The following is a 24,239-nucleotide window of genomic DNA, read 5'->3' on the forward strand; positions in this document are numbered from 1 at the left end:
TTTCCACAAATACATTTTATTCTTTGTAAGTTGAAAACGTATCACATTTTTTTTTCCTGTAGAAAATAATATTTACAAAATCCTCCCTTAAAAATAAATGGGTAAACCTAGCCTTAGGTCAGCAGACAACCGAAAAATAGACCATGACAGATCCTATTCATTTTTATGGGATGCCACCATCAATTCAGTCTTGAAAATGCTTTTTTCTTTACAGTTTTCCTTATCATTGAGGTCAGTGGGCGGCAGAACTAAAAACTAACCGAGAAGATAAAGTAAATAATTACTGTGGCTCCATTTCTCCGGAGTTCAGTGGCTTTACAGCACCCCACCTGACGCTTGACACTATGAATGGTGATCCCCGGCTTGTAGGCAGCTGGAAACACCAATCCATGAACCTACTGGCATCTCTGAAATAGTCCGTTTGGCGTCTGTGATACTAAATCGTGGTTTACCAGCTACAGTTTTTTTTTTCCTAATGCAAATTCACTACATCAAAATTGAAGATGTTTGAGCTTAAACTTTATTCTTCTCCTCAATTTTGAAGTGAAAATCATAGATTGGATCATTACAATGCAACTGGACCTGCAGCGTAGATCCCACTAGATTTTGCAGGAACGTTGGCCCGTGCGGACACGATAACTTCTCACAGTTGCTAATAGTTAGTAAATTAAAAAAAAGCGTGACTTTGGGCTTAGGAGAATGTCTCTGTGTGAAGAATTATTGGGCGACTAAATGGGAAACGCTTATCTCAATTCTATACTTTCATCTGTGAAAATGAGAACTAAACAGCTCAATGTTACTATGTATATTACTACTACGCGCTCCTCTGCTATAATTCCCCGCCCCCCATAACAGTGCCCACCTCCACCATGCTGGTGTCTGGGGGGGAAGTAGAGGTCTGTGTCCAGTACTGATCCAGCCCCGGCCCATCGTTTTGTTTTGTCCAGAGTCGCTGAACAATCTGTATCAGATATTTCTTGCTCCAGTCTTGACGTTTCTACTTCACTTCTGTGTGTAGCTCAGTGGTGGTCGGGCTCAGCCTCCTCACCTTGGCAGTGTCTCTGAGCTCCTCATACTTCTGGCCTCCAGTGAGGCTTCATCTTGGAATATGACGGTACTGGAGGATAATGGCCTCCAGTCGCTTCACGTCTGATTCTTCTCGTATCTTTAGCAGTTTTTTTCTGTCTTTATTTTTCTCCTCACATTTTCTTTTGCCTCCTGTTCACTTTTTGCAACAAAACTTTTGCTGTTCTGTGATCACCCCAATATCTGACAATCTCCGGAGCTGGTCCCCTTGAAGACAGGTAACAATTTGGGACTTTTCTTTCTCCGCATAAGAGCCACTTCTATTTACCTTTGCCTCCTGAACTTATTCTCTCTGATAAGTTGCAAAACTCTATCTTGGTCAAAAGATGGAGCACAAGCTCTCTTAGTGGTCATATTACAGCTGTCTATTGAATGTCCTACATCCTACTGCTTCTCATTCCTGCTGTATAATTTCCTCTATGTTGCTGATCTTTAGTAAGTGTTTTATCCCACCATAGTGCTGAATTCACATCTAAACTACTCAGTTCTGCTGCATATTGTACCCTTATGGTGTTTCTAGTAGGAGATGCTTCACACCTTCACTGCTAACTTTTGATCTATAATTTCCTCAATGCTGCTGCTTTTCGGTAAGTGTGTTATCCCATCCTAGTGGTGGATTTACAGCTATGCTGCTCATTACTGCTGTATAATGTTTTCCATGCTATCGATTTCTGGTAGGTGTTTTATCTTCAAATCAAGGCTGTTAACAGCTAAACTTCTGTGCTCTCAATGCTGCTTTCTATTAAGAGTTTTATACTATCCCAGAGCTGGATTTCCAGCTACACTGCTCAGTTTTGCTGTATATTGTTCTGTTGCTTTCTAGTAGGTGTTTTATTTCACATCAGGGCTGACTTCACAGCTGAACTGCTCAGTTGTGCTGTATAATGTCCTCAATGCTGCTGCTTTTAGTAAGTGTTATGGTTGCGGATCGCACTAAATATAAAATATAATAAAGTGCGATCATAGAGTCCACCGTGCAGAGATGGTAAACTGCTGCGGAGTAACCGCTGACCCGGTGTGCGCAGGATCGAACTCTGTTATCGAACAGAGCCGCAGAAAGAGACACCAAAGCCTGTTACCTCACAGACTACGGATTTGGGAACCGCTACTGCAGCACCAGGGATTAACCCTAGAGAAACGCTGTGCCCTGTTAGCAGTTACAGGGTGCAGCCGACAGTTGTGTTACTGCACTGCGTGCGTACAGCGCCGCCCTAGCGGATGCCACTAACCAGCCTAAGCTTAGCACTGGAAAGTGCAGTAACTGCGCGCGGCACCGCTGAGACAGACACTGCGGCGTGTGCGGTACAGAGGTGTCTCGTGCAGATGACACTCTCTGGCATAACGTGAGAGGTGCTGGGAGCACTGCGGCGGTATGCAGTGCCACCACTCGGCACTGACTCAGGACTCTAAACCCTATCAACATGCGTATCAAAGGGAAGGGGTCTCATAATAAGTCATTCAGCGGTTCACAAGCATCCATCATCACACACAACTCTACCAATTACTGTGTATACTAGCGCATGGCCGAGCGGTCTTGCAAACCTTTTATAGCAGCGTACTTCCGGGACCTTCCTGATGGTCCAATCCGAGCTGGAGAAGGACCTGAGCTCGTGACCTCTAATCTCCAATGGGAGATCGTCCCACGGGCATGCTCAGTGGGCCGAATGGAGGGCTTAGTCCCTGGAGTAGCTCGCTGCTGACCAGCATGTGTTGCTATAGCTGGACCAGAGATGGCAGCAGCAACCAAACCTACAGCGCTGGTCTGAGCAGAGCGCCTGGATCGACGAATCTGCTGAGCAGCCTCCTCTGCGGCTAGAGAGGAATGGGAGACTGCCAAAGGCAAGGCTTTGGGATTCCTGCTGTGCAGCGACATTAACCCGACGCTTAACAGTAAGTGTATAATTCCTTTCCATTGCTGGCATTACAGCTATGATGCTCAGTAGGTGTTTTATTTCAAATCAAGGCTGTTCACAGTTAAACTTTTCTGTTCTCAATGCTGTTGCTTTCTAGAAAGTGTATTTTCTCATGCCAGTGCTGGATTTTCAGTTGCACTGCTATATATTGTCCTCCATACTATTGCTTTCTATTATGTGTTTTATTTCACATCAGGGCTGACGTCACAGCTCAACTGCTCAGTTTTGCTGTATAATAACTTTTAACTCTGCCCTTCATCTGGCCAAACAATCCTACTTCACCACCCTCATCAATTCACTAGCTAACAGTCCAAAATGGCTTTTCACAACCCTACATTCCCTCCTGATTCCTAAAGCCGAGGCCCCGGTCACCAACCTCAGCGGTGACGATCTGGCCACTTATTTACTAGAAAAAATCAACCACATCCATGAGGATATTTTTGCCCAATCTCCTCAGAGTCTGGATCCCTTTCCCTCCCACATCTCTGAACCTGTTACAGAAGAAGTTACCCGGCTCCTCACTTCTTCTCGCCCTACAACCTGTACCAGTGACCATATTCCCTCACATCTCCTGCAATCTCTCTCACCAGTTCACGCGACTCAACCAAATTAAAACTTTCCCTTCTCATTCAAATGCGCCATTGTGAGCAGGTTGCGGGATGCAGTGACAGACAGGAGGCAGAGCAAGAGTTAATAACTTTAACAGGGGAATACTCCACGCAGGGAGGTAAATGGTTAACAGGGGTGTAAGCAGTTCAAAGCGTAAATAGTATGCAAAGCTAAAGAAAAGTAGAAAGGGTATCAACAGTTCTTGTTGGGTCACTTATCCTGTCAGACGTTTCCCAGGATGGGATGAATCACAGAGTAGGTGATGATGCCAACAGCGCCTGGCGTGGCACTTGTCCAGTGGGGGTCCTGAAGATAACGTGGATCCGTCTTCTGGCAGCAGCGGTTGGTCTCCAGTACCTTCCGCTACCCTTAGTCCATATACTGATGTAGCCAGGAGAGTGCGAACCACCACACTGTCTGCTTCCACCATGATTCGACAAATATGCACTGGGGGATCAGGATGTAAATGACGGTCCCGCACCCGGTCTCTCTTGGCACCTCGCTTCGTGGCGACCAACAGACACACTGCACGTTTCTCCTCACAGTCTCTGCCAGTGGCGGCAGTGCTCGAGCGCGGTCTTGCACTGTACAGATGCTCCAGGGCCGGAGCACTCGCTGGTCCCTGCTGCGTGCAGTCTGCCTTTTTCCGCGCGCACTGAAGCTGTACTCCCTTAACCAAGCCCCCTGCTTCCGCATGCAAGGATCAGTCCAGTCCTTAAAGTTTCCCCTGGACAACAGAGGAGACAGCCCGCCAGTTTCGGAACCAGCACAGAACAGGTACCCGCGGCACGGTCATTCTTGTACACCATCATAAACCCTGTAATTAAAGTAATTAAAAAAAAAACATCCATCTACCAGAACTGCGCTGCTAGCTAAAGACACGTCTCTAATCTTCACTTCATCTTCTGGAGCGCTTGGTCCATTCCCTTTAAGTCCACTATCTCTCAGATGACTCTTTTCTTGACTCTCTAAAATCTTGTTTCTGCTCTTTGCACGTTATCGGAACTGCGCTCTCTAAAGTGTCTAATGATCTACTAACAGCTAAATCCAATGGTCGTCCCTGCTCCTTGCTGATCCTCCTGGATCTGTCTGCAGCATTGGTCACTGTGGATCATCAGCTCCACCTCACTATGCTCTGCTCTTTTGGCCTCAGGAACACTTTTCTCTCATGGTTCTCCTGTAACAAGGTGGCACGGGGTGGCAGCCATGGCAAGTCCACTAAGTAATGGTTAATGAGCACCTCGGCACCTTGCTCATGAAAAGTAAAATAAAGTTCTTTGTACTGCATGTGTAACAGCACACTCACAGGCTCTGTCATATTCCTTTCGTCTGCTACCATGCAGGCTCTGCAAATCACTTCAAAGAAGAGGTCTTTTTCCAACAGTTGAACTTTAATAAACAACAAGGCATCCATCAAATTATCAGCACAGTTCACACAGAGTGGCCTCTCCTCACTCTCCCTGTCCTTCAGACAGTCCTGATTCTTCCTGACAAATTCTTCCTTCCCCTGCACTTACTTTGTCCCCCACATGTTCCAGGCTCACCAGTTCAGGTGTGGCTTCCTTAGGAAGAGAAGCTCTCTCAGCTCCACCTGTCGCGGTCATAAACCCCGATTCCTCCTTGAGTTGATCTCTGATCACTGGTAGCCGTCCACACTGGCTCCTATCCTGGGAATCCCTCCAGCCATAGCCGCTCCATTCTCCCGGCTATATAAATCCTGTATTCTACGTGCATCTTGCCTTCGGGCAAGCTGCCCGGGAACTCCCCATTAACCAGGAAGTGTTACTCCTATATACCCCTGCTGAGGGCTGCTCTGCTCTGTGCCCCTCCCATCTACTTAACTCCTTTGTTGCCTGAATCTAACCTTCCTTGCCTGTTCCTGCTCAAATATGCCCCCTCTAAACTAATCCCCCTATAGTCCTGCACCTATTACTAATCTCTCCCTTATCTTAGGCATATTAACCCCTTAACGACCGCCGATGCACCTTTTAACTGTGGTAGTTAAGGGTACTTAAATTACAGCGCCGTTAATTAATGACGCTGTGGATAAAGTGTATAGCACCCTCCAGAGTTCGATTTTCTCAGGGGTCTCGGCTGCCGGGGGTGGTCGAGACTCCATAGAATATGATTCGGGTTGGTTTTTACAGGGCCAGGTTTTGCGATCGCCGTTATTAACCGTTGTAATGCAGTGAGCCTTGTTACAGCTAGGGGGTGCTGTATGTGCTCCTCACGATATGCATGTAGATGTTTCCTTGATTGTGATGGTGAAACAGTGAGCGGCATGATTGTAAATGGCCGGTATGTGTCGCAGAAGTCCTTTGCGCTGTAAGTCCAAAAATGATGTTGTTGTGCTGGGACTTTACCTATAAGAGGGTTTATAGGGCTAGTCAGAGAGCTGGGCAGGATCGGCTAGCCACAGATACACCGCCCACATATGGGGGTGGTTTCGGATATAGAGTGTGACTGAGGTCTGGTCACATGGTCGTGTGTTTTGAACCTGAGTGGTCAGAGTGCAAGGTCCCGGAAGCCTGTGTGTTGGAAGTTGCTAACTTCCCGAATAGCGCATGGGGAGGCCCTTGACCTATAGGCCGGTGTGTTGTTAGATCCTGGGAGTAGGATCGTATCCCTGAATAGCACCTGGTGAGGCCTTGGTGTTAGACGGTCCCAGAGGGAACGGACATCCTGAATAGCACACAGAGAGGCCATGTGTGAGCAGTCTGTGATGGCCCTGCGTTGGAGGAGCTACTGACCTTCTGCGGGTCTGGACTGTCAGGAGTGCCCTGGTCACAAGGATGGTGATCCCAGCAAGGCAGCTTTCCCGGGAGAGAGAGAACTGACAAGGAGTCGGCATCTGGAACAAGAGCTCCTGTAAGGTACCTCCACAGACTGTTGGTGCTAGTATTGTTCTATGAACGTTAAGGAACTGTTTGGCGTGCGGTTGCCCAGGGTCACTGGACACAGAGGTCCGGCGTGTTTAGGGACTCCAAGTTTAAGCCATATGTTGAAGTATTATGGACGGTGGCAGGCCTGTGACGTGCAACAGGGCCTATCGTGTGGTTATGCTGTATAAAATAAACCTCATAGACTGTTTATGTGAGCAAAAACTGTGCCTGTCTATGTTAATCCCGTGCCAAGTGAGTGTCCCCCAACACAAGCAGTAGGCGCTGCACTACACCGTATAACGATGACAGAAAAAAAAAAGTCCGATGTACCATTTAATTTCTCTCTCCTCTGATGTGATCACACATCAGAGGAGAGAGAAATAGGATCCCCGGTACCTCCCGGTGTTCCTCGGCCCGCATGCTTATCCCATGGGCGCTGCCATCTTCTTCCGAGAAAAAAATGGCGGGCACATGCGCAGTGCGCCCCCCGAGATCTGCCAGCCAGCACCCAGCAACAATTGGAAGATTTTTACTATTGGTTCATTTTGGTCACTGTGATAGATCCTATCACAATGATCAAAATAAAAAAAAATCGTAAATAAATCTCCTTTTTCACCCCCATAGGTAGGGAAAAATAATGAAATAAAGAAAATATATTTATTTTCATTTTTCCATTAGGGTTAGGGTTAGTGTTAGGGTTGGAATTAGTGTTAGGGTTGGAATTAGGGTTAAGGTTGGGATTAGTGTTAGGGTTGGGATTAGGGATAGAGGTGTGTTGGGGTTAGGTTTGTGGTTAGGATTATGGCTAGGCTTGTGGTGAGGGTTAATGTTGGGATTAGGGTTGTTGTTAGGGTTATAGTTAGGGTTGGGGTTAGGAGTGTGTTGGGGTTAGGGTTGTGGTTAGGGTTATAGTTGGGATTAGGGTTAGGAGTGTGTTGGGGTTAGGTTTGTGGTTAGCGTTATGGTTAGGGTTGGGATTAGGGGTAGGGGTATTGAGGTTAGGGTTGGAGTTAGAATTGAGGGGTTTCCACTGTTTAGGCACATCAGGGAGTCTCCAAATGCAACATGGTGCCACAATCGATTCCAGCCAATTTTGCGTTCAATGAGTCAAACAGTGCTCCCTCCCTTCCGAGACCCGAAGTGTGCCCAAACATTGGTTTACCCCAACATATGGGGCATCAGCGTACTCGGGACAAATTGAACAACAACTTTGGGGGTCTAATCTCTCCTGTTACCCTTGGGAAAATAAAAAATTAGGGGCTAAGAATTCATTTTTCTGGAAAAAATTTTTTTTTATTTTCACAGCTCTGCGTTATAAACTTCTATGAAGAACTTAGGGGTGCAAAGTGCTCACCACACATCTAGATTAGTTCCTTGGAGGGTCTAGTTTCCAAAATGGGGTCACTTGTGGGGGATTTCTACTGTTTAGGCATATCAGGGGCTCTGCAAACGCAACATGACGCCCACAGACCATTCCATCAAAGTCTGCATTCCAAAATGTTACTCCTTCCCTTCCGAGCTTTGCCATGCACCCAAGCAGTGGATCCCTTCCAGATATGGGGTATCAGTGTTCTCAGGACAAATTACACCACAACTTTTGTGGTCTAATTTCTCCTGTTACCCTCGTGAAAATAAAAATAGAGGGCTACAAAATAATTTTTGAGGAAAAAAATTATTTTATTATTTTCACGGCTCTGCGTTATAAACTTCTGTGAAGCACTTGGGGGTTCAATGTGCTCACCACACATGTAGATTAATTCCCTAAGGGGTCTAGTTTCCAAAATGGGGTCAATTGTGGTTTTTTTTCACTGTTTAGGCATATCAGGGGCTCTACAACCACAACATGGCGTCCAATCTCAATTCCAGCCAATTCTGCATTGAAAAAGTTAAACAGCGCTCCTTCCGTTCCAAGCCCTGCTGTGCGCCCAAACAGTGGTTTACCCCCACATGTGGGATATTGGAGTATTCAGGAGAAATTGCACAACAAACTTTGTGGTTCATTTTCTCTTTTTACACTTGTGAAAATAAAAAAAAATTGGTTCTGAAGTAAAATGTTTGTTAAAAAAAAGTTAAATGTTAATATTTTCCTTCCACATTGCTTCAGTTCCTGTGAAGCACGTAAAGGGTTAATGAACTTCTTGAATGTGGTTTTGAGCACCTTGAGGGGTGCAGTTTTTAGAATGGTGTGACTTTTGGGTATTTTCTGTCATATAGACCCCTCAAAGTGACTTCAAATGTGAGGTGGTCCCTAAAAAAAATGGTTTTGTAAATTTTGTTGTAAAAATGAGACATCGCTGGTCAATTTTAACCCTTATAACTTCCTAACAAAAAAATTGGTTCTAAAATTGTGCTTATGTAAAGTAGACATGTGGGAAATGTTATTTATTAAGTATTTTGTGTGCCATATCTCTGTGATTTAAGGGCATAAAATTTAAAGTTTTCAAAATTTTCGCCATATTTCCGTTTTTTTCATAACTAAACACAAGTCATATAGAAGAATTTTTAGCACTAACATGATGTAAAATATGTCACGAAAAAACAGTCTCAGAATCAGCGGGATCTGTTAAAGCATTCCAGAGTTATTACCTCATAAAGGGACAGTGGTCAGAATTGTAAAAATTGGCCCAGTCATTGAGCTGCATATTGGCTCCGTCACTAAGGGGAAAAATAGATCACAACACAATATATAACACACATTAAATAGCAGTAGGGAACCACTGATTACATTAGTACTAGCAACACTTTAGTGTGCCACACGTGACACCTATGTACTTGTTCAGACAAGGGGGAGGCACGTGACGATCCGAGTCACCCCCTTAGGCTGAGTTCACTCGTAGTGGAATTCCCGCGGAAGTTACCACGATAATTCCAGAATTCCATTCCGCGGGAAAATTGCATTTTAAATTCCCGCGATTGCAAGCGTAATTAGCTTCCAGAATGCTAGCGTTTTCCAAACAATCTGTAGCATCGCTTGGAGAACTGATTGACAGGTTGGTCACACTTGTCAAACATAGTGTGTTATGAATGAGTCACCGTAGGAGGCAAAAACAGAAATGCTAGCTAAGTCCAGAAAACCAGAGAAGTTGGAAGCTATCGGATTGCAGACCCCTGAACCTATCAACAACTAGCAGTAGCTGTGGGGGGTTCCTACGATGCCCTAGACCCCTCGATCACAGCTGGAGAACTGCCTAGCCTAAAGACAGAAAGGGAAATCTAAACTGCCCCAGAGCAGACCCCAAAGCAATAGGCAGCCCCCAACATATAATGACGGTGAAGCAAGAAGAAAAAACACTAACACAGATAGAAAGATAGACTGAGCAAATGATGGGGCCCAAGCTAACTAGATAGGACAGGATAGGAAGGCTGCTGTCTGCAATCCGCAAAAAACCCTATCAAAATAAGAGCCAACAGACTGACAGGGAAAAAGGCCCTGAAGACGCTAGGCTTCAAAAAGACTATGTCAGTACTCAGGTATTTTCTGAAGACAGAGCAAACCGACAAAAAGGAATTCAGCTCACCCCAGCAGGGAATGGCAGAATCCAGAAAAGCAAGGCAAACTAAAACCAAAACACAAATGCAAAAAGGCAAAGCAGAAAACTTAGCTTTTGAGGAGCAGGAATCAGACTGGTCTCCTAGAATTCCACAGAGAAATCACCAGCGAGGCAGAAGGGCGTCGGCTGCCTTATATCCAGTCAGAGATCCCCGTCGCCCAGTCATCCTCTCCCAGCTCAGGTGCTTGGTAATCAGCCTCACTACCTTCCTTCACCAGAAGAGGGAGTTCATCAGACCTCAATGGTGAAGGGGAAAATGAACTCATAACAGTACCTCCCCCTTGAGGAGGGGTCACCGAACCCTCATCCACGCCACCAGGGCGATCAGGGTGAGCCCGATGAAAGGCACGCACCAATCTTTTGGCATGAAAATCAGAGGCAGAGACCCAGGAATTATCCTCCTGACCATAACCCTTCCTCTTAACCAAATACTGGCGTCTCCGTCTAGCCAGATGGGAATCCAGTATCTTCTCTACCTCATATTCCATGTTACCATCAACCAATACAGGGTCCGGAGGTGCCACCCCAGGAACTACTGGTTCAACAAACCTCTTCAACAAGGACTTATGAAACACATTATGGATTTTAAATGTGACAGGAAGAGCCAACCGAAAAGAGACCGGATTAATGATCTCCAAAATCTTGTAAGGCCCAATAAATCTAGGCTTAAACTTAGGAGAAGCTAACTTCATAGCGATATTTTTTGATGATAACCAAACCATATGACCCACCTTAAACTGGGGACCAACGGTCCTATGTCGGTTGGAAAACCGCTGGGCCTTTTCCTGGGAGAGAGATAACTTATCCACCACTTGGTTCCAGATCTGGTGCATTCTCTCCACCACAGTGTCAACACCTGGGCAGGCAGATGGCTCCACCTGCCCTGAAGAAAATCGAGGATGAAACCCAAAGTTACAAAAAAAAGGTGACATCAAAGTGGCAGAACTAGCTCTATTATTTAAAGCAAATTCGGCCAAGGGCAAAAATGAAACCCAATCATCCTGATCAGCGGAAATAAAACATCTCAAATACGACTCCAAGGTCTGGTTTGTTCTCTCCGTCTGCCCATTGGTCTGAGGGTGAAATGCAGAGGAGAAGGACAACTGAATTCCCAGCTTGGAACAGAACGTCCTCCAAAATCTAGACACAAACTGAACTCCTCTGTCAGATACAATGTTCTCAGGAATCCCGTGCAAGCGAACCACCTGTTGCAAAAACAGGGGCACCAACTCAGAAGAAGATGGCAACTTAGGGAGTGGTACAAGATGAACCATCTTAGAGAACCTATCACAAATCACCCAAATAACAGTCATTCTCTGAGAGACAGGCATATCAGAGATGAAATCCATTGAAATATAGGTCCATGGCCTCCTGGGGACCGGCAAAGGCATCAACAACCCACTAGAGCGAGAACAAGGTTACTGTCATGATCCAGTGTTGGATCTGGCGGGTTTAAAAGCACAGGGTGAACTTTTTTTACTTTGGTTAAGTTCAAAGGTGTTTTGACTGTCCCCGGTGGTGGTTAGTGGTATTGCACCTTAGGTTAGGTTGCACTTAATTATGGTTCAGGTGTGACACTCTATAAATGGGTCTCAGGGTGTTCACTCACTGCTGGTGATATTTCTTGCTGAGTTGTTGGAGAGCCTGGTGGAAGGATGGAGCTGGATAGGAGTCCTGCGCAGTCAGCCAGAGAGAACGAGTGCCAGCTAATGGTGTCTGCAGGAAGGACTGGCATGGCCTGGTGGAGTCGCAGTTTATGGTGTCGGCGGGAAGTGTGGGCATGGCTTAGAGGAGTGGCAACTAGGAAGAGAGTTGCACTCAGCATGCTCCACTTGGTTGCTGAGAACTGGACTCGAGCATGCTTGGATTCTTGGCAGAGGCTGGACTCATCTTGGGACTCTGTGTACTGGACTGCTGCAAGTGGTGATGGACTCTGCTCCCAGGCTGCACGATGGTGATGGATCCAGTTATGGTGATGGATCAGGGTGGAGGAGAAGATGCACACAGGTGGTGGGCTCTGTTGCTAGGAGCGCACACAACAGAGCAAAGCTAAGTGGTGTTCCCCCTGTATTGTCTCTTTCCTCATGTGTGTTGTTAGTGCAGTGGTGGGATTAGTCTCCGCACCAACCCATTCCCTAGTGAGGGTTTAGGGTCAGGGCGAGCAAGGGGTTAAGGTTCGCGTGCGGCGACAGGTGCGGAGCCTGTATAGGGAATGTTAGGAGTGCAGGGACACTGGCTCAGGGGAGCTTAGGAGGTCTCCATGTCCCCATTCCCTATCGCAGGGCCCACCATTGTTAAAGTTTCCCAGGTTCCCCCCTTATTATTTAAATTCGCCGTACTGGAGGCGGTGTTTCCAGAAATGTATATGTTAACGTGTAATTCCTAAATTCGCCAGGTGGAGGCGGCGTATCCACCTGCATGTTCTATTATTTAAATTCGCCCCACTGGAGGCGGTGTATCCAGGGTCACGTGTGTTATGGGTTCACCTTGCGGCATCATCTGCGACCAGACACACGTGATCATGACAGTTTAGACCGGGAGCAAGTCCCACAGGACTGCACAAAATTCCTGACATCACGAGACAAGGCGGGCCACCAAAAAGACCGACTCACCAGATCTCTAGTACCAAAAATACCTGGATAACCAGCCAATGCAGAGCAATGAACTTCAGACATCACTCTCTTCTTCCACTGGTCAGGACTTTCCACTGGGAAAACGCTCAGGTTTGTCCTCCTGGAACTCTTCCAGAGCACATCTCAAATCGGGTGAGATGGCAGAAAGAACTACCCCTTCGCCTAAGATGGTAGCAGGCTTGGTCACCACAGGAGAATCAGCAAAGAAGCTCCTAGAAAGAGCGTCAGCCTTGACATTCTTAGTGCCAGGAAGAAAAGAGACCACAAAATCAAAACGTGTAAAAAACAAGGCCCATCTAGCCTGTCTAGGGTTCAAGCGTTTGGCCGACTCCAGGTAAATCAAATTCTTGTGGTCAGTGAGGACCATGACTTGATGTTTAGCTCCCTCCAACCAGTGTCTCCACTCCTCAAATGCCCATTTCATGGCCAACAGTTCCCGATTCCCCACATCATAGTTACGTTCAGATGGGGAGAACTTTCGGGAAAAGAAAGCACAGGGATTAATTTTAGATGTTACAGGATCCTTTTGGGACAAAACAGCTCCTGCACCAATCTCAGAAGTGTCCACCTCTACCTGGAACGGGAGTGAGACATCAGGTTACCGCAAAACCGGGGCAGAAGTGAATCTTCGATTCAGCTCCTGAAAGGAAGAAACAGCCTCCGGAGACCAATTCAACACATCAGCACCCTTCTTAGTCAGATCAGTCAATGGCTTGGCAATACTAGAAAATTTTGCTATAAATTTCTGATAAAAATTAGCAAAACCGAAAAACTTCTGAAGGGCCTTCAAAGAAGTGGGCTGAACCCAATCATACATGGCCTGTACCTTGGCCGGATCCATTTCAATAGTTGACGGAGACAAAATAAATCCCAAAAATGAAATCCTCTGTACCCCAAAAAACACATCAGGAGTAGCGATCTTTGGTTCAGCAGCATGTGAATGAGCAAGGTAGGCGGAAATTCCCCGCACTTCCGCAGCGAGCTGCTCCACACGATCAGACAATTGCTTTATCTCCATTGAGAGAAAAAAAAATTCCCCCTACGGCCTCAGAGATATAGAGGAAAAAATATACACACTTTTTTTTTTAAAAAATTCTTTCCTACTATTGAGTACCCTAGGATCTGCGTATGGCTGGTGATTCTGTTATGAATGAGTCACCGTAGGAGGCAAAAACAGAAATGCTAGCTAAGTCCAGAAAACCAGAGAAGTTGGCAGCTATCGGATTGCAGACCCCTGAACCTATCAACAACTAGCAGTAGCCGTGGGGGGTTCCTACGATGCCCTAGACCCCTCGATCACAGCCGGAGAACTGCCTAGCCTAAAGACAGAAAGGGAAATCTAAACTGCCCCAGAGCAGACCCCAAAGCAATAGGCAGCCCCCAACATATAATGACGGTGAAGCAAGAAGAAAAAACACTAACACAGATAGAAAGATAGACTGAGCAAATGATGGGGCCCAAGCTAACTAGATAGGACAGGATAGGAAGGCTGCTGTCTGCAATCCGCAAAAAACCCTATCAAATTAAGAGCCAACAGACTGACAGGGAAATAGGCCCTGAAGACGCTAGGCTTCAAAAAGACTATGTCAGTACTCAGGTATTTTCTGAAGACAGAGCAAACCGACAAAAAGGAATTCAGCTCACCCCAGCAGGGAATGGCAGAATCCAGAAAAGCAAGGCAAACTAAAACCAAAACACAAATGCAAAAAGGCAAAGCAGAAAACTTAGCTTTTGAGGAGCAGGAATCAGACTGGTCTCCTAGAATTCCACAGAGAAATCACCAGCGAGGCAGAAGGGCGTCGGCTGCCTTATATTCAGTCAGAGATCCCCGTCGCCCAGTCATCCTCTCCCAGCTCAGGTGCTTGGTAATCAGCCTCACTACCTTCCTTCACCAGAAGAGGGAGTTCATCAGACCTCAATGGTGAAGGGGAAAATGAACTCATAACAATAGTGTTTGACGAGTGTCACCAACTTCTTACTATTGAGGCGGCCTATGCAGCATCAGTAGTAAAAAGATCTAATGTTTAGAAATAATAAAAAAATAAAAAATCATGTTATATTCACCTTTCGACGTCCCACGCAGCGTCCCCAGGCCTCCGCGATGCTCCGGCAGGTCCCGTTCCCAGTAATGCATTGCGGCAATGACCTTTGATGACGTCGCGGTCTCACGAGACCGCTACAGTATCGCGAGACGCGACGTCAGCAAAGGTCATCGCAATGCATTACTGGGAATGGGACCTGCTGCGTGTATCGCTGAAGCCTGGGGGCGCTGCGCGGGACATCGGAAGGTGAATATAACCCAATTTTTTTATTTTAATTCTATTTTTTGCAGGGATACGGTACCCAGAGCCCGGAGGACAGTCTCCTCTCCTCCGGACCGTGGTTACCATCCGCAAATGTTCTGCTTTCTTTTCACATGGTGGGCACAGCCACATGCGGAAAGTAAGCAGAGCAATGCATTCCTATGTGTGCGGAATAGCCGCGATTCCGCAAGTTAATGAGCATGCTGCGGATTTTTCTGCGATGCGATTCCGCCGCAGGAAAATCCGCAGCATTAGCACAGCATTGCGGAATCCCATAGGATTGTATGTGATGCTGTTTTTTTGCGTTTTCGCTGCAAAATCGCACGGTAAAACCTGAACATGTGAATGCAGAGCTACCGGACTACTACCCCTAATATCTCACATCATCCCGTCAGCCAGAGCCACCAGACAACTACCCAAAATATCCCACATCATCCCATCAGCCAGAGCTACCGGACTACTACCCCTAATATCCCACATCATCCCGTCAGCCTGGAGTCAGAACCAGAGCACTGAGTGGATTTGCCCTGACTTCCATACTGGAGATCCATTTAAGAGAGGCCTGGGGTCAGTACCAAAGCGTAGAGTGGATTTTCCCTCACTTCCGTACCGAGGATCCCTTTAAGAGGGGACTTGAGTCAGAACCAGATCGCTGAGTGGATTTGCCCTAACTTCCATACCGGGGATCCCTTTAAGAGAGCCTGGGATCAGAACCAGAGCGCTGAGTGGATTTACCCTGACTTGCATCCCAATGATCCCTTTAATAGAACCCTGGGGTTAGAATCAAAGCGCCGAGGGATTTGCCCTAACTTCTATACAGGAGATCCCTTTAAGAGAGCCTGGGGTCAGTACCAGAGCATTGGATTGATTTTCCCTGACTTCAATACCGGAGATCCCTTTAAGAAAGGCCTGGGGTCAGTACCAAAACACAGAATGGATTTGCCCTAACTTCCATACCAATCATCCCTTTAAGAGACTCTGGGGTCAGAACCAGAGAGCTGAGTGGAACGGTCCTAACTTCCATACTGAGGATCCCTTTAAGAGAGGCCTGGGGTCAGAATTAAAGCGCTGGATGGATTTGCCCTGACTTCCATACCGGAGATCCCTTTAATTAAGAAGGGCCTGGGGTCAGTACCAAAGTGCAGAGTGGATTTGCTCTGATTTCCATACCAATGATCCCTTTAAGAGGGAAGATGTGCCTATGGGATGGAGGATGTGTGATGGGTATATGGGCAGGGAGGGGGGATTAATTTCTGTCATGTGCTCTCTGCTCCTTTCAGGGGGGCAGACAATGGCTGGGAGCTTATGTTCCTGGTGATGCTAGATTTCTCCCACCATGTCAGTGTCTGCTGAGGTGTTGTCAAGTGGGAAAACTGTTGGTCATAGCAACCAATCACAGCTGAGCTTCTTTTGAACAGCTCTGGTGAAATGAAAGATGCTTCGTGATTGGTTGGTGATACACACACACACATTCATTTTTATATTTAGAGATATCCAATCACTCACTCATGTCATCTGCATCTACTAATCCCCCTTTTTTTCTTTTAACCTACAGCTTAAAAACATCTCCAGAATCTGACCTTTTCTCACCTTGGAAACTGCTAAAACTCTTACTGCTGCTATTATTCATTCTCATCTGGACTACTGTAACTCTCTACTGATCGGTTTCCCTCTAATCAAACTTTCTCTTCTCCAATCGGTCCTGAAAGCGGCAACCAGAATCAAATTTCTGTCCAGCCACTTCACTGATGCCTTCACCTTGTGCCAGTCATTACACTGGTTACCTATCTGCTGCAGAATACAATACAAACTTATCTCTCTCACCCACAGTTCTACACCACACTATATCTCCTCCCTTATCAGTCTATCGCCATACTCGGGAGCACGGGATTGGATCAAATCCCAAGACAACATCTAAAAGGAGTTTGTATGTTCTCATGTTTGCGTGGGTTTCCTCCAGGTACTCCGGTTTCCTCCCACATTTTAAAGACATACTGATAGGGAACTTAGATTGTGAGCCCCATCGGGGACAGTGGCAATAATGTCTGTAAAACGCAGTGGAATTAATAGTGCTATATAAATTAGTAAAATAAATAAATACATGTGCCCTCCATTCTGCAACTGATCTAAGACTTACAACCTCCATAATCCAAACCTCACTCCTCCATCTCCAAGACCTCTCCCATGCTGCACCAGTTTTCTGGAATGTACTACCCCACACGATCCGACTATGTCCTACCCTTCATGTTTTTAAGCGTGCTTTAAAAACATATCTCTTTAAACATGCCTATCATCTCAACTCACCAACCTAACTCTCCCCTGTTCCCTCCATCTAAATATTCAGAATCTGCTCCCTCGTATTCACCTGTCTCCACGTTTTCCATGCACACGATAACTGCGCTTAGACCGATGCTGGCTGATGACCGGATCAGGCAGCTTTTTATGAAAATTCCTATCTATTATAATGGCTGGATCTGAAGTAAGAAGCACTTTCAACCTACTGTGTTCCCATATTTCTTTTTAGATTGTACCCTGGCGAGCAACCGGACCCTCACTCCTGTAGTAACTGTTTAAACTGTCTTACCTTGTATTGCATTTATTATTTGTACATGTCTCCTCTTAACTGTAAAGTGCTGCGGAATATGTTGGCACTATAAGAATAAAATTATTATTATTATAATATCCTCAATGCTGCTGTATTCTAGTAAGTGTATTATCCCTTCCCAGTGCTGGATTCACAGCCACACTGCTCCGTTCTGCTATATAATTCTCTCCATATTGCTGCTGTTTTGAACATGCACTACCTCGTGACTCACTTCTGTGTATGCAATATATGGGAGACATCATAGAACCTAGTCTCTATCCACTAAGACAAAATTAGACAGAGCCTGCAGAGGGGAAAACTGGTGAAAATGAATGCTGTTTGTGCCATCATGGGATAGTTAAGTTTTTCTGGTTGATATTGACTTTTAGGATTGCTACTTCCAATAGGTGGCACGAGTTCTAGTCCTGTTCCTCTCTGAAGAGAAAATTTTGCATATTTCCCAGAGGAGCATTGTGGCTTAAAAGCCTCCTCACCTTGGCATGTCAGGCTTGACATGTCACTCTCCGCAAGGAGAAATGTTACCCCTTGGATCCCGGTCAGACACATCTCACCCAGCCAAGCCAGATCTCACGCTTTTCGCTGATGATAGGCAATACCCCAAACATATTTTCTGCAAATTGAGATTTTGGTCTTGGCTTTTGTCCTAAGTCATGTGACGAGGCTCGTTAAAGTCGACACTGACGTCTAGGATCACTACTTTCTATTGGTGGCGCCAGGGTTCTAGTCCTCTTCCTCTCCGAAGAGACAATTTGCGTTTTGCGTTCACTTCAGTGTGAACCTGGTGTGCGTTGTTTTGAGGGTACATGAAGAATATCACAGTTTCTGGCCAATTTATGACTTGTATCCTGAGTTTATTAACATTTTTTTTAGTCACTAGAAACTACAATAGTTTTTTCATTGTGTATTCTGGCTCTTTCATCCTATAGCTTCTCCCACACTCCTTTCCATAGACTTCTATAGGCAGCTGTAATTTGAACCCTCAGTGTAGACAGAACTGTAGACAGATTTGAGCAGTTCTTGAGAGTGGGAAAAGAAACATTTTTCTACAATAAAAAAAAAGATAAAGATATATTACAAATTATACTTTTTTTAAATCTTCGTTTGTACTTTTGTACAAAAAAACAAAACAAAAATAATATAAAAAATAATAAAAATAAAAAAATAAAAGTTAAAAAAAAATATAAAAATAGGAAACAATGGAAAAGCACATGAGGGAATTTAGTAGGACTAGTGTTTTTTTACGCGTCTTAAACTGAATAGTACTGGAGTAAGGAATTAATCATTAAGAGGCGCATTTTTGGCACATATTGGGCTTTCCATTCACTAGAAATTAAAAACCAAGGATCTATTCGGAGGCTGTCAGGCATAGAAGTGTTACCTTGCTGCCATGGAGGAGGAGCTTTTATTTTTTTTTGTAGACAGCCAGCAGGTATCATGATGAATAATAAAGAAAATAAAGCACAAGGAGTTTTATAAAGTTTTCAAACTACTGATTTTAGAATTTTTTTGGTAACAAAATACAGGATGACCTTTTAAAAAATGGCTGATGTGTACACATAAATATTAGACATAGTCTTCTTTTTTTTGTATCGTTTTAGGTTTCCAACATCTCCGCTCACTTCTGCGGTTTGTGGTCGCGGAATTCCACATGGCCTTCTGGTCAGCCACCACTAGATGGCGACAATGTCACGGTAGAGCGAGGTCGGATCCTGCTGCTGGATGATCGCACCAATCTCCTCATCCGGCTTCATATCAAAGGTTATCTTTTTTTTTTTTTTTTATTCTGTATCTGGTCTCCAAGAAGAAGCCTTGTGAGGCTCCTCGCACTGATCCTATTCGGAGGATTTTCTCGCTCGCCCGGTTTATGAATAATATCGGTTCGGGGTGATTGATAATATTCCCACGCTGCAGATTAGAAATTCACTTTCTCTGCCGGAGAAATAACAGGATTTACCCTAAAAGTAAATAATTTACACAGGCGTAATGTGAATGGCACCAAGAAGCGGAAGGTGAAGTGAGGCTGGCGCCTGCATCGGGTGTCACTGCAGGTGGGTGGGAGACGAGCGCCAATGGGGAGGGGGAGACGAGCGCTCACGGGGAGGGGGGAGCGCTCATGGGGAGGAGAAGACGAGCACCCATGGGGAGGGGGATACGAGCAGCCATGGGCAAGGGGAGAGGAGCACCCATGGGGAGGGGGAGACGAGCGACCATAAGGAGGGGGAGACAAGCGTCCATGGGGAGGGGGAGACGAGCGTCCATGGGGAGGGGGGAGACGAGCGTCCATGGGGAGGGGGAGATGAGTACCCATGGGGAGGGGGAGACGAGCAACCATAGGGAGGGGGGAGATGAGCACCCATAGGGAGGGGGAGATGAGTAACCATGGGGAGGGGGAGACGAGCGTCCATGGGGAGGGGGGAGACGAGCGTCCATGGGGAGGGGGGAGACGAGCATCCATGGGGAGGGGGAGATGAGCACCCATGGGGAGGGGGGAGATAAGCAACCATGGGGAGGGGGAGACGAGCGCCTACGAGGAGGGGGGAGATGAGCACCCATGGGAAGGGGGAGACGAGCACCCATGCGAAGGGGGAGAAGTGCACCCATGGGGAGGGGGAGATGAGCACCCATGGGGAGAGGGATATAAGCGCCCATGGAGAGGAACCAGAGACAGTGGCCACCACCAGAGGATCAGAGCCAGCAGCCACCACTAGAGGAACTGAGACAGTGACCACTATAAGAGAAACAGGGACAGCGGCCACCACCAGAGGAACAGGGACAACATCCACCACCAGAGGAACAGGGACAGCGTCCACCACCAGAGGAACAAGGACAGCGTCCACCACCAGAGGAACAGGGACAGCGTCCACCACCAGAGGAACAGGGACAGCGTCCACCACCAGAGGAACAGGGACAGCGTCCACCACCAGAGGAACAGGGACAGCGTCCACCACCAGAGGAACAGGGACAGCGTCCACCACCAGAGGAACAGGGACAACATCCACCACCAGAGGAACAGGGACAGCCTCCACCACCAGAGGAACAGGGACAGCCTCCACCACCAGAGGAACAGGGACAGCCTCCACCACCAGAGGAACAGGGACAGCGGCCACCACCAGAGGAACAGAGACAGCGGCCTCCACCACCAGAGGAACAGGGACAGCCTCCACCACCAGAGGAACAGAGACAGCGTTCACCACCAGAGGAACAGGGACAGCGGCCACCACCAGAGGAACAGGGACAACATCCACCACCAGAGGAACAGGGACAGTCTCCACCACCAGAGGAACAGGGACAGCGGCCACCACCAGAGGAACAGAGACAGCGGCCACCACCAGAGGAACAGGGACAGCCTCCACCACCAGAGGAACAGGGACAGCGGCCACCACCAGAGGAACAGGACAGCCTCCACCACCAGAGGAACAGGGACAGCCTCCACCACCAGAGGAACAGAGACAGCGGCCACCACCAGAGGAACAGGACAGCCTCCACCACCAGAGGAACAGAGACAGTCTCCACCACCAGAGGAACAGGGACAGCGGCCACCACCAGAGGAACAGAGACAGCGGCCAGCACCAGAGGAACAGGGACAGCCTCCACCACCAGAGGAACAGGGACAGCGGCCACCAGCAGAGGAACAGGACAGCCTCCACCACCAGAGGAACAGGGACAGCCTCCACCACCAGAGGAACAGCGACAGCGGCCACCACCAGAGGAACAGGGACAACATCCACCACCAGAGGAACAGGGACAGCATCCACCACCAGAGGAACAGGGACAGCGTCCACCACCAGAGGAACAGGGACAGCGTCCACCACCAGAGGAACAGGGACAACATCCACCACCAGCGGAACAGGGACAGCCTCCACCACCAGAGGAACAGGGACAGCCTCCACCACCAGAGGAACAGGGACAGCGGCCACCACCAGAGGAACAGAGACAGCGGCCACCACCAGAGGAACAGGGACAGCGGCCACCACCAGAGGAACAGGGACAGCCTCCACCACCAGAGGAACAGGGACAGCCTCCACCACCAGAGGAACAGGGACAGCGGCCACCACCAGAGGAACAGAGACAGTCTCCACCACCAGAGGAACAGGGACAGCGGCCACCACCAGAGGAACAGAGACAGCGGCCACCACCAGAGGAACAGGGACAGCCTCCACCACCAGAGGAACAGGGACAGCGGCCACCACCAGAGGAACAGGACAGCCTCCACCACCAGAGGAACAGGGACAGCGGCCACCACCAGAGGAACAGAGACAGCGGCCACCACCAGAGGAACAGGGACAGCCTCCACCACCAGAGGAACAGGGACAGCGGCCACCACCAGAGGAACAGGACAGCCTCCACCACCAGAGGAACAGGGACAGCCTCCACCACCAGAGGAACAGGGACAGCGGCCACCACCAGAGGAACAGGGACAGCCTCCACCACCAGAGGAACAGGGACATTCTCCACCACCAGAGGAACAGGGACAGCCTCCACCACCAGAGGAACAGGGACAGCTAACATGGTGCAGGAAAAGTCACAGGCATAACAGGATCATACAGCACAGTCCCAAACCTTTGTGCGTCCGATTCCTCAGTTGCCCTTATATGCCACTGACTGCATGAGTGCCTCCATAGCATGGACAGCCAGAGTGCCTCCATAGCAGTGACAGCCAGAGTGCCTCCATAGCAGTGACACCAGACTGGGTGGTCCTGATGCTTAAGGACTATCCCAGGGGTTGAGAAAACAGACAAGGGCCTCTGTGGTAAACCAGTATATGGGCCCTTTGAGGTCCAGTAATAATGAGTCGGTGGAGAAACTGCTTGCGACTTAGCAGGCGAACGTGCCTGCACTGTATTATTTGTGCGCTATTTGCTGGTGGCAGCGTTTTATAGACTTGTTGTCATTTAAGTAACTGTTGGACAAATTATTAGGGCAGCAAAAGAAATGAATATTTGGACATCATATTTTATAGGGCTTGGGGATGTGCCTTACCAGATAGTTAATAATATTAGGATTTATGTCATTCCATAAAGAGAGCTCATCAATATCAGATCGGTGGAGAGCCGGCACTCATCACCCCGATGATTGGTTGACATCAGCTCCATGCACCATGTAGTGGCCGTTCTAGGGTACTGCAGAACCGCTCCTAGTGAACTGAGTAGTTCTCTGCAGCGAGCACCACATGGTGCATGGATCTGCGCTGTCCGGCTCCGCACAGTGCTCACCTCTGGAGCTGATTGTGGGGATGATCCCACATAGCTGACCGCCGCGACCAATAACAAAGAAGTGGACAAGTCCTTTAACCGTCTCCTGGATATTCCTACAGAAAAGGGAAATGTAGAGGATATTACTCACACAGCTCCTCAATATGATAAGTACAAGTGATATGAAAGTTTATCATTGACGGGGCGTAAAGACCTGAAGCCGACAGCTCCTCTGCCTCCATGTCCTCAAGGCCGCACAGGTCTCACTGGAGGGTTCCTGCATTCCACTAATATACCAGAGCATGGGATTCCTGAGAGTAAGGGAAGGATGGTCTATAAAGATATGAAGATAGAGAGAAAAAGAGATGGAGAGATAATATATTGGAAAGATAGATAATACATAGATAATATGCAGATAATAGATAGACAGATAATAGATAAATAGATAGATAGATAAATAATAGATAATAGCTAGATGATAGATAGATAGATAGATAATAGATGATAGATATATAGATAGATAATAAATAGATAATAGATAGATAAATAGATAGATAATAGGTAGATAGATAATAGATGATAGATAATTGATAGATAGATAATAGATAAATAGATAATAGATGATAGATGGATAATAGATAGCAAAGTGATATATACAAATGACAGTCATGTAAGAAATAAATAAAATAATAAGTCAGTTTGCAATATTGCCTAAATAGCAAATAAATTAATTAAAATATTTATGAATAGTGTTTTATTTTAGCAAAAGTCTATGATTTAATTCAACCATCTTTTAAGAAGAGAAAATAATAATAATCATAGTTGATATTATTGCTATTAATATTAATATTATATACACAACGGATATATTTACCAATAAACATCAGAAATCATGACGTAAATGAATTAATAATTAATAAAACGTGAATCCGTTCCATCACAGACACAAGTGATCCTGCTGCCAACAATAATAGTAAAATAATGAAAATCCGATTTCCAACTTATCACAAACGCGCGCAAATCACGAGAAGTGTCCGTCCGCACACAGTGACGCCTTCATTTCCCGCATCCACAATAATGACTTTATGTTCCCAATACAATTAAAGGTAATTCTGCTCGATACAGAAGATTCTACAAATTTCTAAAAGAAAAAAAAAATATATAAATATATATATAAAAAAATACAATAAAAAATAAAAACCTCTGGGGATAAAAACATCCTCCACCATCAACAACAACGTGAAGGAAAAGTAAAAGGTGTTCTACGGTTGAGTGATTTTATTTTATTGGAAATGGAACCTACTTTCCTCTGTTCAATTAATCTCAGCGCCGCGTAGTGACGGCACACAATGAAAATCCACCATAGGAAAAAAAAATAAAAAATGAATATATGACACAAGTCATACAATGTGTATATATATATATTTACATCCGTGGAGTGACCCGGGGGACACAAGGGAAGACG

General features: G+C 46.6%; 1 protein-coding gene across 1 annotated transcript in view; it reads left to right on the top strand.

Annotated features, from left to right (window-relative positions):
* The window catches only part of LOC141098644 (fibrocystin-like), a 475,648-nt gene that overhangs the window by 17,547 nt on the left and 433,862 nt on the right, over window positions 1-24,239 (top strand). Inside the window, exon 3 of the mRNA XM_073586616.1 lies at window positions 19,181-19,340. Within this exon, the coding sequence (XP_073442717.1) occupies window positions 19,181-19,340 (160 nt within the window). The remainder of the gene's footprint in view (window positions 1-19,180; window positions 19,341-24,239) is intronic.

This window comes from Dendrobates tinctorius, unplaced genomic scaffold, assembly GCF_039654945.1.
Source record: "Dendrobates tinctorius isolate UK_male_01 unplaced genomic scaffold, ASM3965494v1 ptg000093l, whole genome shotgun sequence".
Lineage (NCBI taxonomy): Eukaryota > Metazoa > Chordata > Amphibia > Anura > Dendrobatidae > Dendrobates > Dendrobates tinctorius.